Source organism: Ceratotherium simum, chromosome 1 (assembly GCF_057802395.1).
Source record: "Ceratotherium simum simum isolate JZ-2026a chromosome 1, ASM5780239v1, whole genome shotgun sequence".
NCBI lineage: Eukaryota > Metazoa > Chordata > Mammalia > Perissodactyla > Rhinocerotidae > Ceratotherium > Ceratotherium simum.
Window position 1 is genome coordinate 71,153,670 of NC_141900.1, and position 14,801 is coordinate 71,168,470.

General features: G+C 36.3%; 1 protein-coding gene across 4 annotated transcripts in view; it reads right to left on the bottom strand.

Annotated features, from left to right (window-relative positions):
* The window catches only part of DOCK4 (dedicator of cytokinesis 4), a 447,327-nt gene that overhangs the window by 193,136 nt on the left and 239,390 nt on the right, over positions 1 to 14,801 (bottom strand). For all 4 annotated transcript variants that reach the window (XM_087429682.1, XM_087429692.1, XM_087429686.1 and 1 more), the window contains exon 13: positions 359 to 484. In XM_087429682.1, the coding sequence (XP_087285808.1) occupies positions 359 to 484 (126 nt within the window). The remainder of the gene's footprint in view (positions 1 to 358; positions 485 to 14,801) is intronic.

Below are 14,801 nucleotides of genomic sequence, written 5' to 3' on the forward strand. Positions count from 1 at the left end.
AGTGGAAAAGTCCTCCAAGAAAGGCTAACTATTGCTCAATAACTGTTCTTATAAAAACCTGTAAGAATTGCCCCTAAGTGACCTCACTAACATCTTCCGCCAAAGGGTAAAGTATTTTCTGGCCACTACTTCAATTATGAAATGCAGCCATGGCCCCCACAAGTTACCCACCCTAATATAATCAAAATGTAAAGATATTTTTTCTAAACTTTTGCTTATTTATCATCACAAACCTCATTTCATTCTTCACTATGGCCCATTTGATCTCTTTGAAGCTGACAATACAAAAAACTTCTCAAGTGTTGAAAACAGACAAAATACTCACGTTTTATCATTTGGTTCATCCCAAGTCACTTACCAGGCATAATAATATTAGAAAAACCCAATTTCCTCGTTATCGACACTCCATGAGAAAATACTGATGAGTATTCTCTTCTGATTTGCTCAATATCTCCATGTAATAGTTGTAGGGAAACTGCTAAACCTAAAATAAAGGAGAGATACCAGAGTTAAAAATAGAAGAATAGAAACAGCATGAATAGAAACTGAACTTGCTTCAACAAGCCCAAATCTGTAGTATCGTTGTTTTAAGCTAAGCTATATTCAGAAAAAATCAATAGAATCTATAGGAATAATATCTATATAACAGTTTTCCAACTTGGCTACCTGAGTTTTCCATTTATAAGGAGGCTCACAGGAACTGGAAAAAAACTTGAGCAGAATACCAAGAAGAGGAAGTCTGGCTTCTAGCCCTGACACCCTCTTCTCCAGCCCCTGCCAGATGGAAATGCCCCTGCACTGACACTTATTCCAGCAATCGACGGTGGCTACCTGGCCTAGAAGACATTGATCTCAAAATGGGAGTTTTAATTTTTTTAAAACTCTCTAAGGCATACAAATAATTAGTTATCATATATCATAAAGATGAACACAAATCTAAAGACATATAGCAATTCAAAAATTTTAAGATATTCATGGAGATTTTACTTAAAACTTAAGTAACAAAGGTGACTATAATGCAACCAAGATTATGTTTTTAATATTATATACAGTAGAAACTCATATGGCATTATCTTCTACTGAGAAGAATTTAGCAGAATGCAGGTCATTTTGACAAATGAATGGGAACTGAGTCAATAAAGTAGTAATCTTTTTTTTATTTTGCCCCAATTATAGTGACATTACCATAGTGAGATATGTAGAAGATGAATGACACTTTTTTCACATATTATTTTCCCAACTCTCAGGCAAGAACTACAGAAAGAAAAATTAATGTCATATCTTTGTGAATATGTTTGTTTGTATATTTCTAAGATGCTACTTGTCTTTCAGCTTTTTAATTCCCTCTTTCTTTTTTCTTCTATTATTTTAAAACAAGAAAACAAACAAAAAGTTCCTCACGTTAGTGATAGAAAATGAAAGCAGTCAGAGACTTTTTAAAAAAAACTTTCAGTCATCATTAACCTGAACTCAATTTTAAAATGAATTTGGATGGTGGAGTCAAGAGGATGATAAATCTGTACTCCAAAGACATTCCATCTACCTCATTATTTATCACCTCCTTTCCCTCAATAATATATATACTACGTGCAAGTTCTCGCTCTCATTCACAATTTATAGTGCTGCAATGCTATCTACAAACATATCCTAAAAATGACAACAATCATGCTGGAATGAAAAGAAATGCAAAACTAATTTGCCGCACATCTAGATTAGGATCTTCCTTTCACTCTCCTTCAATAATATGAACAAACAACACAAAAGCAGTGTTTTGTTGGTTTGTTTGCTTGCTTTTCAATAGAGTGGTTAAAACATCAGGAAAATTTGTTTTTTTTTTTTTAAAGCATTAGGTTCAGAGAGAAGATGGAGCCTTTGCTGGAGTTCAAATCTGACCCCCAAGAGGAAGCATACCCAAGGGGCAAAGACATAAGAAGGACAGGACGTAACTGCACCACTGTGCCCTCACACTTTATGGTGTGTGGATCTGATAGAATGCTTGTGTCAGAGAATTATCGTGAGAATTAAATTAAATCTGGCACTTACTTTAATTAAGTCTGCATCCCATTTTTACCTAACTATTCTTTATCTCTCTCCCCACCCCCACCGCATTTGAGGTGGGTGACTGAAGGCAATAGAATGGAAGAGCTTCTGTCCTCTGAAAGCCACGTGGAATGAAGTAGGGGAGATTAAGCAGTCTGGATGGTTTGATGGCGACAAGAGTCAGCCCAGCTTTGGGATACTTTAAGTGGTACTATTGGTTCCTTTTAAAACTCAGAGGCAGGATAATGAAGACAAACTAATGTGTTATAATCCATCCGTCCCAGCGGCTATTTCTTCCTGACTCACACTCTCCCACTACCCCCACCTCATTACTGATGTCTCTGTTCTCCCACTTCTGTCCTTTTGCCTTCAAAATACTCACCCACACCATCACCATCATCATTAACATCCTCAGAAGCTGATATTTGTAGAATAGCAGTGTGTGTCAGACACGGTACATAATAACACTCCTTCCCACTGGGGAGAACACTGTTCAAATCTTGGGGTACTATAAGCAATGCTTTCAAATAGAGAATCAGATGGATTTAACAAAATTCTTGAGATCCTGTGATTTTTTGCAAGTGAAGATGAGTTTACCAGGACTTCTCATCAAAGGATCTGATCAGAGACACTAGCAACATTATGTGGTATGTATAACGTAAGAAGAGAAAAGAATTAAGCGGTAATGAAAAGACAAAGAGATCATGCTCTTCGGGGTAGGGGCTAGAGGAAGGAAAAGTGACTAGGATTATTGTTTTGCCCTATCGGTGCCAGAATTCCTTTAACCATCAGTGATTTCCTTCTTTTTTTTTTTTTTTACACAAGCTGAATACAGAGGATAAGACAACCAGAAAAGAAAAGCATTCAGAGAAAATGTGAATGCTGAAGAAAATTAAAGATACAATATAGAGAAAAAATATGTTTTAGTAAAAGACATAGATGTAAGCATGAACAGAGTAAAACATTAACATTCTCTAGACAGCAAGAGCCATAGAGATGAGAGAGTGCAAAAGGACAGAGAAGACCCACATAGGAGACAACAGAGATGAGCAAGCTAGTGGATAAGGGTAGGCAATGAGGAAGTGATGGGAAAAAGAGACAAAACAGTACAGGGGAAAAAGGAAAACTAAGCATTTAAAAGTTGAATGCATCCTAAAGTTTGGGTAGAAGAAATGGTAGTTTTCAACCTGGAGGTTTAGAAAGATATAGCTAAAGGCCCAAGTGTAATGATTTCATTTGTAGCCAAGTGATATCAATTTGGGGGAGAGGGGAAGGTACTGCCATTTTGAGGTGACCCAATTTCTCCAAAATAAAGAACTCATAGACAGTCAAGAACTGGAGAGATCAACTGGGCCGAGGGATTGACTACAATGTACTTGGCTCTTCCCAAATCATCAAATCCACACAATGTAAGACAAAGAAACAACGTGATACAGTGGTGAGTCCAGAGGGATCAGCCCACAAAGAGTCATCGCCATACTATTTATTTTTCAATGAGGGAGACTCCAGATCCTATTTTTATAGTGGTCCTTAATTATCACGACTGCAGTCAACAGGTTGGATTAAATGCATCAGTAGAACAATAAGAAATAATACATTAAGATGAAGAAACTACTCATCACTACAAAGGAGAGACTTATCAAATACTCACCCACTCCCATTCCCTGAGGATTAGCCCTATCTTTTCAGGAGCAGTAATTTATGACATAGTGTATGTTCAGAGAGCAGTATTTTTCTTTCCATTCTCTTCCTTGACAGACGATGTCACTATCCTCGCCTCACCTGCTACCTCTGGGGCTGGGGCAACTTCTAAAATTTTATCTGCACACTTTACCTTACTCCTGACACAACTCAAACTGCCCACTTTGGGCAAGGCAGTAACTTCTGGCTGGAGAGGAAGGTGCAAGGTGAGATATAAGGATGTATCTGATAAAGTCCTGCTCCAAAGGAACTGGTAATCCAACAATGAAAGTAAGACACACATATGTAAATAGAATATAAAGCACAATGGGTTAAGTAGTGTATAATGGGATATTAAAATAAGGAAAAATTATTACTGATTGATGGAGTTTTTTTTGTGTGTGTGAGGAAGATCAGCCCTGAGCTAACATCCAGGCTAATCCTCCTCTTTTTGCTGAGGAAGACCAGCTCTGAGGTAACATCTATTGCCAATCCTCCTCCCCCAAAGCCCCAGTAGATAGTTGTATGTCATAGTTACACATCCTTCCAGTTGCTGTATGTGGGACGCAGCCTCAGCATGGCCGGGCGTGCGTCCGTGCACGCCCAGGATCCGAACCCAGGCCGCCAGCAGCGGAGCGCGCGCACTTAACCGCTAAGCCATGGGGCCGGCCCCTGATTGAGGGAGTTTTAAAAACTCCGGGAAAATTTTTTTTTTAACAGGGGTTTACAACAACCAATAAGCTGAAGAGTTAGGTTAAATTTTTAACTTCACAAAATATATCAATAATGTTTTACAATCACTTTTTTCTGGCCCTTAACCTAAGTACCAAAAATGAAACTGCTAAGGGAGAAATATTCCCCTTATTGGAAGAAACAATCATTAAACAACTTTTTTTTTTAATCAACCTAGCTGTTTAAGAGCCAATTATGATGTGATATGTAATTTTAAACAAAGGCATAGTCACTAATTAATCTAGAGTCTGTCACAAAACAACATATTTTTCATGATTAAGCTTGGCTGATGGAGCAGCAGTACAGGAAAGAAAGGCTTGGTATCTGTTACACCAAACGTGGTTGACTATTTGGTAGCTCTAATTACACAGGAATTGAAGCTAACTCAATCCGTAAGATAGTTCCTTTTAAATTTACGAAATTCTGCAGTTTTACATAAAAAATGGGAAGCACAGCGTGGTTTATAAGTAGTAGGCAAAATTTATTTTAAACTAGATCAGCCATTTTGCCATCAATGAACCAAGTAACACATAGCTGTGAATAGCTATAGCAGTGCAAAAATGGAAAAGAGTGACAAATACATTTCATCAATATACATTGTGAATAAGTGTGCAGTTTAAGAAGTATATCAAACAGCTACACGACCCTGTCTCACTGTTAACTTCTCTGTGCTTTGGTTTCCACATCTGTAAAATAAGATAATAATGATACCAACTCCATAAAATACTTTGGGCGATACTTGGCAAAAGGATGTGCTCAAAAATGTTAGCGGCTGCTACTACCACTGACCACTGCCACTACTGTTATTCTACCGTACCATTATTTCTGTTCTTGTTCCTCCCTGCCATAGATATCAAGAAATTAGCTTCTATCAAAAAATGTTCAACATGTCCTAAGTACCATACACAAAGACAATATTCATTTTAATAGGTGTGTCCACTTACCACTAAGACTAAGCCAAGTACTGCAATCTCCTAGTTATCTGAATGATTAGGTTCTATGCAGGTTTCAATGGCAAATCTGTCTATCAATCAAGAGCAATATTCTAATATGGGAGATTGGGCAAAGACGTAACTGATAAATACAAGTAGGCAATGTGTACAGACAGACAGGTGAAAATGATGAAATTCCTAATTGCAGAGGGATTTTGGTTTTGTGCCCAAATATCAATAAGTCAAAGCTCTGAACAAGTGACAGATTGTGAAATGCCCTTGAGAAGATATTTAGATGTACTTTGGTGAGGGGGAGAGGTTATTCTACTCTCTTATTTTGTGTTTTTCAATTATAATGATTCTCCTTTGTTTCTCTTTTCTTTTTTTCTTCATTTCTACACTCTAAATGAATTAGATTTTCTTAGTTCCCACACCTCCCTCTCTACTATTCAGGAAGTTATATATTGTATTTCAATTTTTTAAATGTTTACCAGTTCTTTCAGTGAATGCGAGCGTTAATTTCTTTTAGTCTCTTTCTGAAAATATCTTTATTTCATTCCTATTTTAAAATAACAGTTGGGCAAATACAGAATTCAAAGTTGGCCATTACCTCCAGCAATTCCAAGATTTTATTCCATGATATTCTGACCTTTATAACTGTTGTGGAGACTATTATTTCTTTTTGAGTAATCAGTTTTCTTCTCTCTTGTTTCTAGTTTTGTCTTAGGTGTTCTGTGGTTGATCACAATTTATCTAGATATGACTTTAATTTTATTTATCCTGCTCATGACTTTTTCTTCTGTTATCTGAGGACTCTTATCCTCTGCAAAAGTTCTGTAAATTCTCAACGCTTTCTTTTCAAATGTTGCAGTTTTCACATGTACTCTCTTTGCTTTTTCTGGAATTCTTACTAGACGCATGCTGATGTTTTTCATTCAATCCTTTCTATCTTTTAAATGTTCACTCAGGTTTTTCCATTGCATTTTCCCTTTGTGTTACATTCTGGCTACATTCTGGTTACTATATTCTAAGCTATAGTTTTTAGTTTATTGGTTCTCTTTTCAACTATGCTCATGTGGTATTTAAGCAGTCCACTAATTTTTTTCAATGACTTCTTTAAAAGAATTTTAGAAGTTCTATTTAGTCTTTCTAATCACTAGAATCTAAATACCACAGACGACAAGGATTTTTATTTGCTTTGTTAAATGCTGTATTACTAGTGTCTTGAATAATGCCAGACATATAGATGCTCAATTAATGATTTTGATGCACGAATCTGAAAACTCTCCTTGTTCATTTTTTCATGATGCTTTCTTTTTCATTATAAATCTATTTTTCTATTTCTTGTTTAGTCGTTTTGTGATAGTTTATTACCTAAAATTCTAGGAGGTTATGATTCCTGTTTGTTGTATCTGCTTACTCTGCCTCATTGCTGATTATTTCATGATTGATTATTACATTACCATTTACTGTGACTCATTTTCAGTGGGTATTGCTTTTTTCACAGGAATCCCATGCACCGTGGGTGTGTGAGTAGCAATATGGAGTGGCTATACATTTACTTTTTTCAGGCTACTCAACAGGGACCAGTTTTTTTACATTGAATTTTATGGCTACGGATTCTTCCAAACTATTGAGTTAGTGTAAGTTCAGACTAACAGCATAAACTTGGAGTTCTGACATCTCGTGGGAGAATCATGCACCCCCATCACCTTTTTAAAGCAGAGAACAGCTCTTTCAGGTCCAGTATTAGAGGACTCACTTCTAGGTGCACTTGTACACACCTAAGCGATGTCTCCACTTACACGAGAAATTTAAAATTTAAATCCCAAACTGTCAGGGCCTATATTCATGGCCCCCCTTCCCTGTCAGAGCACCTACTTCAGTGCTTCTAGTTTTGAGCTCCCTCTTCATGTCAGCAAAATTTCCCTTCCTTGCTTTGACCCTTAGTTCTCTATTTCTTACCACGTCTTGGTATAATTTATCCAGCATTTTTATGTTTGTAGTGGAAGGGGAGGTTACAACAGTTCAGTCTATCATGTTTCAGAAAGCCCACTTATTCTAAAATCCCTGAAATCCTTACTGTTTTCCAATAACACAAGCAGTCTGTGAGGAAAATATAACAGTGTGCCTTTAATGCACACTTAAATTGTAATTGTAAATGAGTAAATTAATTGACCAAACAAAAAATTACAATACTTATATAGTATTTAAGAACTATCAATCTCACCAAAATTTAATTCAAAACCTGTCCTCTGCTCCAAAAATTTTATAAATGTACCCAATTAAAGTATAAAACCATAATATTGATTAAAAGATTGACCTAAGAAATGTAAGCCAATTAAAAAGTACTTAACACTGCATAATTATATATTTCTCTTTAATTCTCCTGAATTCTATTCTCCTGAATAGAAGAAACATGATAGAATATTAAAATATATGTTCTAAATATATACGTGCTAAAAAAACATCTGAGCTAAGAATAGATGTGCTAATAGTGCAAAAATATTTTCACAAGAGGGGTATCAAAAGGTCACATTACAAACCAAAATAAACACATCCCTAAAGTGACCTACGGAAGGAGGAAACGAAGAATATAGTGGTGCTATATATATATATATATCCTTACTTATTTAATTTTCTCAATTAGAATTTTCAGGAAGTTTCATGACTAAACTGAAATGGTCTTTTACTTCCATTTTCAGCATTTTAAAATATCCACATGCTAAGAAAAGGCCAAAAAATTGCTTCATTTTACTTTTTCTCAAAATACAGTGTCAAATAGAGAACCTTGAATTAGGCTCTTCATCTCAACTCAGCCAGAATATTCTAAAGCTTAAGTAAACTCATTTCAGAATATGGATCTAGTTGAACAACATTAAAGAAACTTGAAAAAAGTCATCATATATGACATGGCACAAATCTAAATGGAAAAAGGCAGGAGGGCCGGCTCCGTGGCTTAGCGGTTAAGTGCGCGCGCTCTGATGCTGGCAGCCCGGGTTCGGATCCCGGGCGCGCCCCAAGGCACCACTTCTCCGTCCAGCGCGAGGCCGAGTCCCACGTACAGCAACTAGAAGGATGTGAACCTATGACATACAGCTATCTGCTGGGGCTTTGGGGGGAAAAAATGAATAAATAAAATCTTTAAAAAAAAAAAAAGGCAGGAAATGGTTTGTTTAGCAAAGGAAGTATTTTATTAGAATGGAGTAGGGAGAGGACACACAAAATAAAGCAGGGAGTTGTGAGCAAAGACAGAAACACATAGAATGGGTAAAAGAAATGTCTTTGCCCTGTTTTGTCTTTTATCCCTGAGGTCTTCTGATTCCTAGTAAAATTATAAAGGCTGTATCAATAGTTTGCTCTCTAATATAACTGCCATAAAGGCATGCACTTCTGGGGTATGCACATTTATATAAAGTATCGCAACTCTATGTGGCTACTAATACTCAGAATCCAAAGAGGGGAATATTAGATTGAGGGTAGATTGTAGGCAGAGACATGAAAGGTGGTTAGAGTAGGAGGCTGGGTCAGATCTTGAAAGCCTGTCTTGCATTGCCATGGAAGGGGATCAGGCTGGCATCAGAAGTGATGAAACAATGAAAGCTGAAATGGGGAAGGAGACAAACAGATTTTTATTTGGGAATGAGTGAGGATCCTGGTAGTGGAACAGAAGAAGATTTGGTAGGATACACATTACGGATCAATTTAACGGTCTATGTAAGAATCAATCATGGATTAAACTTAATATCATAAGTGATTATAGAAGATGAGAACTAACTCCATCAGTCACCTTGAGCACACAGAGACTATGAAAGTAAATCGACACATAAAACCAGTCTCTTCCACTCAATCCCCAATTTCTTCACCTGTTTTCCATTTGTATTAATTAATAACGCAATTCTGAATCTTCAGACTCCAAGTCTTCCAAAAATCTTTGATTTCTCTGTCTTTGATGTCTCCAACATCCTGTTGTAGGTTGTGACATTTTTTCTTCCAAAATGAACATCTAAGCTGCTTTTTATTTTGGTAACATGGCAAAATTAATAAAAAAGATCACATTTTCCCTTAATAATCCCATTTATAAGGCACTATTTTAAGGACATATTCCAAAATACAGCAGATGTTCCTCACATTATTACTTATAAATATGAAATCTTGAAAGCATTTAAGAATCCAACAATAAGAGTTAGATATGTAAATTAGGGACTTAGACATCAAAGCCAGGAAAAATTATGCAACCACCTTAGGACCCAGTAAATTTTTTCATCATCTAATTGTTTTCCTATTTGGCACTAGGCAACTAAAGAAAAAAACTTGAGGCAAATACCTTATAATTGTGTTTTTTCATTTGTTTATTCATTTATGAAATAAATACTTATTGAGTGTCTACTAGTCACTAAACATTGGGCATTTTAAAATTTAACTAGATTAAAAAATTTTTTAATTAGTACATGCAAGTACTAAATAATTCAAGTAGTACAAAAGGCTCTATTATGGAAGGAAATGTACTCCCCTACCCTAGTTACAGAGTTCTATTTTCTATAATGAATCAATGTTTACAACCTCTTGTGTATCCTACCAGAATTTTTCTCTTTTAATTGTGATAACTGTTATAAAGAAAATAAACCAGAGACTGAGATAAAAATAATCAAGGATAAATGATTACAGAAGGCGTTTTTGAAAGAGCAGCACTCAAGCTTAGAAAGAGAAAAGATGGCAATGTGAAAAACGGGAAGATAATGTTCCAGGCAGAGAGAAGAGCACATTCAAAGGCCCTGCAACAGTAAAGAGCTTGGGGTGATGGAAAAACTGAAAGAAGGTCATTGTTTCTGAAGTAAGCAGAGTTGAATGTGGCTGGAGGGGAGGCTGGAAAGATAGGCAGCAGTCATGGAGGCCATAATTAATTACTCTTATTCTGAGTGCAACAAGAAGCCGCTGGAGAATTTTAAGTAAAGGAAACAGGATCCAATTTGTGTTTTAAATATGCTTAGTGTTGTCTGGAAAATGGGATTGGGAAGGGGAAGAGTGGAGTTGACGAGTCCAGTTAAAGGCTATGGCAGATATGAAGGCAAGAGACAATGGAGGCTCATGCTAACATGATTGAAATGGCGATGGGAAAAAATGGTAAAAAAGCTATATATTGGAATATAAGAAGTTACGTCTTGATAATATATTACATGTGGGGGAATAAGGGAAAATGAAGAATTAGGAAGATTCCTGAGTGTCTGACCTGAGACACTGTGTAGAAGATGGGGCTATGTGCAGAGATGGGGAGATTAGTTAAGGAAAAAAAAGGAGGAAAAATAGCCATTTATACTGTCTTTTAGAAATACATAATTAACCTCTAGTGGTTCTCTTTATTTTTCATGAGGATTTGGATTACGGTCTGGGGTCACTTGCTTTCAGCCTGAAAACTTCCTTCAGTATTTCTTGTGAAGCAGGTTTGTTTGGAAATAATTCTCTCCGTTTTTGTTGTCTTGGAATGTCTTTATTTTGCCTTGAATTTTGAAAGATAGTCTTGCTGGATGTAAGATTCTTGGTTGACACCTTTCTTTTTTTTTTTAGCACTGTGACTATGTCATCACTTCCTTCTGACCTCCATTGTATTTTATGAGAATTCAGGTAATAATCTCATTGGGGTTCCCCTATATGTGATGAGTAGTTTTTCTCTTACTGCTTTCAAGATTTTGTCTTCGTCTTTCAGCATTTTCACTATGATGTGCCTAGGCGTGGATCTCTTTCTGTTTATCATATTTAGAGTCATTGAGCTTCTTGCATATGTAGATTAATGTTTTTCATCAAACTTTGAAAGTTTTCTGTCAGTATTTCTTCAAACATTTTTCCTGTTCCTATCTCTCCTCTCCTCTTCTCCTGGTGTTCCCATTTTGTATACGTTCGTGCACTTGATGGTATCGCACATTTTTCTGAGGTTCTGTTCACGTTTCTTCACCCTTTTTTCCAAAAATAACCTTTTCCCCAAAATCTCCACTGTTTTCAAGAGTTCTCATAGGCTTAAATTTCTGCATACTCAGTTTCAAATAAGGTCAATTCCTTTCAGGAGAGCTTTTGCGTTTTCTCTCCTCATGGACTGCCTCTTCCCCTGGCCAAATCTCTAGACCCACTGTTCCAGAGCTGGAGATGGGTACAGCGGCCCATTTCTTAGAGTGACACCCTGCTTCATGAGCAAGGTGCTAGGTTAGGGCAGTAACCTCTGGTCTTCTCAGCTTGCATCTCCTCATGTGGAACCTCCATCCACTGATTGAGCTGGGGGGTGAGGGTGATCAACGCCCCAATATTCTTGGCCTACTGCACCTAGGGTAGAGTCCCTGCCCTGTGAATGGGAGTTAGGTGGAAGAAGGGAGCCTCTGACCTCTCAGCCACTTTTGCCAGGAACTGAGCAACTCAGAGCTAAGGGAGATGAGAAATGCTGGCAGCCTTCAGCTCCTGGTGAGATACTGCATCCCTTGACTGAGAGCTGAGGGGAGAAGGAGTTCTATCTTATTGGTCACACCTACCTGGAGTAGAATTTCCATCATGTTAAGAGCAGCAGATGGGAAGGAGGAAACGGGTTGTGGCACAAGTGCCACCAACTCTCTCTGTTTTTATCAAGATTTAGTAGCTATTCTTGCATACGTATGTCTCCATTTGCTGTCTGCTCTTAGAAAAATTTTCAGACTTTAATGCTTTTTAAAAATATGATCTTTACTAGTTATGGTTGTTCTAATTTGGAGTGGGTCCACTCAGCTCATCACACTGCCATTCTCTAGTGAAACTCTAAAAACACCATTTCTTGACAGTACCAGCATACTTTGTCTGTGTCTTGGAGGTGGCTAAGGGTAAAAAAACAACTGGTAGGACTTTGAAATTTGAACTGCAAAATTACTAACATCATATGAAGTGCCAGCAAAACTTCCTAAAGAAAGTATTATTCAATACTTTCAGAAAATCACCTTCAATAAAATTTGTTCACTTCTGAAATACTTAGGACCTTATTACTATCAGAGCAAGCATTTTTGCTTCTATTCCCTCCTGTGTGCTTGATTCACAAAATCTACCATTGAAAATTTACTTCAGGCATTAGAATGTTATATGAATGCTATATGAATGTTAACAGAATGTTATGTGTTTCACCTATAATGTAAGATAATTGACTTTTTAAATAAATCCTATTTATTTAAGGAAGCATTTATCCTATTTGGGTCCAACTCAAAGAGAGAACTTTCAAGGGTACAACCTAGCTACATCAAGCAGTAAGATCCTGGCGGGATCAGGCAAAGTGTTTACAGAGAGAGGTCAGAGACAGAATCTCAGGGTCTCTGGAGCAGAGGAAAGAAAGGAACCCAAATGTCTAGTAGGAGTGGTGTCAAGTGAGACAACACTGTTGGAAAATGAGTCAATGGAGCAAAAGCCTGAAGCGTTAGGAAGAGACTGGAGTGTAGAAATGAGCCAGGTTAGACGAAGAAATAAAATGGGAGCAACGACAGTACTAGAGGCCTAGCAAATGTTGTGTTAATTACATGATGGAGGGACCTACTTGCTTAAGGCCTCTACCCAGCAGGACCAGATTACCCAAATGACAGCTGTCCTTTAAGACTGTCATCTTGAAAACCCAGACACTTATGTCCTTAATGTTGCCATTGCTCAAATCTGGAAATGTATCCCCTCTTTCAGATGCACTTTCAAAGCCAATTTAAAATGAAAAAAAAAGAAGAAGAACAAAATCACTCTCCTTTCTTAATAGCCTCATCTTGATTCCTGACTTTCAGCCAGTATTATTCAATTTTTGCTGTCTCCTTAAACCAAATTAACTCTTAAAGGATGCAATTTTGACACAACTGAAGATAAATTAGAGGGCTTGACCTTCTGAAGGCTCACCTTCTGAAGATCATCTTCCTGAAATTTTTGAACAGATAACCCTATCCATTGGGATGTCTTCCTTCTAACATGTAAAAGGTATGGTAAGTATGAGCAACAGTCTTGTGATTATAACTGCTAGTCCACAGATCTGCTATTTCAAAGTTTTGGGAAGGCTGTTATGTTTTCTTTAAAGAAGTGGTTAGCCCATGGCTAAGAGTTATAGAGAAAATAAGACTGAAGCAATACAAAATAAGTCATGGAATGTCAAACTAAGGGACATAAGAGACATCTGAAATTGTTTCCTTTCATTAAGTCTTAACCAGAAAAGATATTTACTGACCAGAAATGAGAGATGGTGAGGGGCCCCTTGGCAAAGAGTGGAAGCTATAATAATAGGAATGGATGAAACCATTCAGAGGAAATTAACATTTCCTTTTTAACAAAGGAGAATTTTCATCTTAAAGTTTCCATCCTTATTCTGATTTGGGATATCAACATTTCAATGATATATATTGAGGATTATGTCAAAGTTAAAAAGGTTTTGGTTTGTTTGCTTTTTACTGCAAATATTATTTCTTATTTGTAATTTTTTCATGACACGAAGCATATAGTCAGCCACAGGCTGAAAATCACTTTTTAAAAATGTATATAGAGCATAGCACATAATTTAATATCTGATTATTTTAATTTATTAAAATACTTGCTAAACTGCAAATTTTTCCTATACAGCAAATCTTCCAAAACGTACTGCTAGTGATTATATCTACATTAGCAAAATATAAGTAATTTAGAGAATAAAATTAAGTGCTAATCACTACTTCTATGAGCTTATAATTTGGGCTTGAGTTTTTTTTTCTTTTAATACTGCACAAAGCTTAAAAAATATCTTAAAGCATAATTTAATATATTTTGAACTATATCTTTTTTCTTCACTGTCATTAAAAGAGAATAGTTTAGATTAAAGGAAACTAAAAAGATATGACAACTGCATGCAATATGGCCTGGTTTCCTTGGTTATAAAGAACATTGAGAAAACTGTCAAAATCTGAATAAGGTCTACAGACTAGATAAGGGTATTACATCAATGTTAACTTCTTGATTTTGATAATTGTACTGTGGTTATGTTGCCATGTCCTGGAGTAAGTAGGGATAGAGAGAATTCATGCTGCAATTTCTTCTCAAACAGTTCAGGGGGGAAAAAATGTATGTATGTATGTATGTGTGATATGTACATATGTGTGCATATTGTGTGTGTGGGTGTGTGCATACACATCACAAACACTGATGCAATCCATAAGAATTATACCAATTCAGTAATATTAAATGACCATATATAAAGAATATATATACACATACATACACATATATATAAAACCATATACCCATATATATGAAAAGTATACATAGACATATATAGGAGTGTATAGAGAGAGAGAGGGATAAGGCAAATGTAGTAAAATGCTAACCTTTGAGAAATTAGGAATTCTTTGTATATTCTTGCAAATTTTCTGTAAGTAAAATTAGTTGAAAATAAAAACTTTAAAATAATAAAGAAGAGAG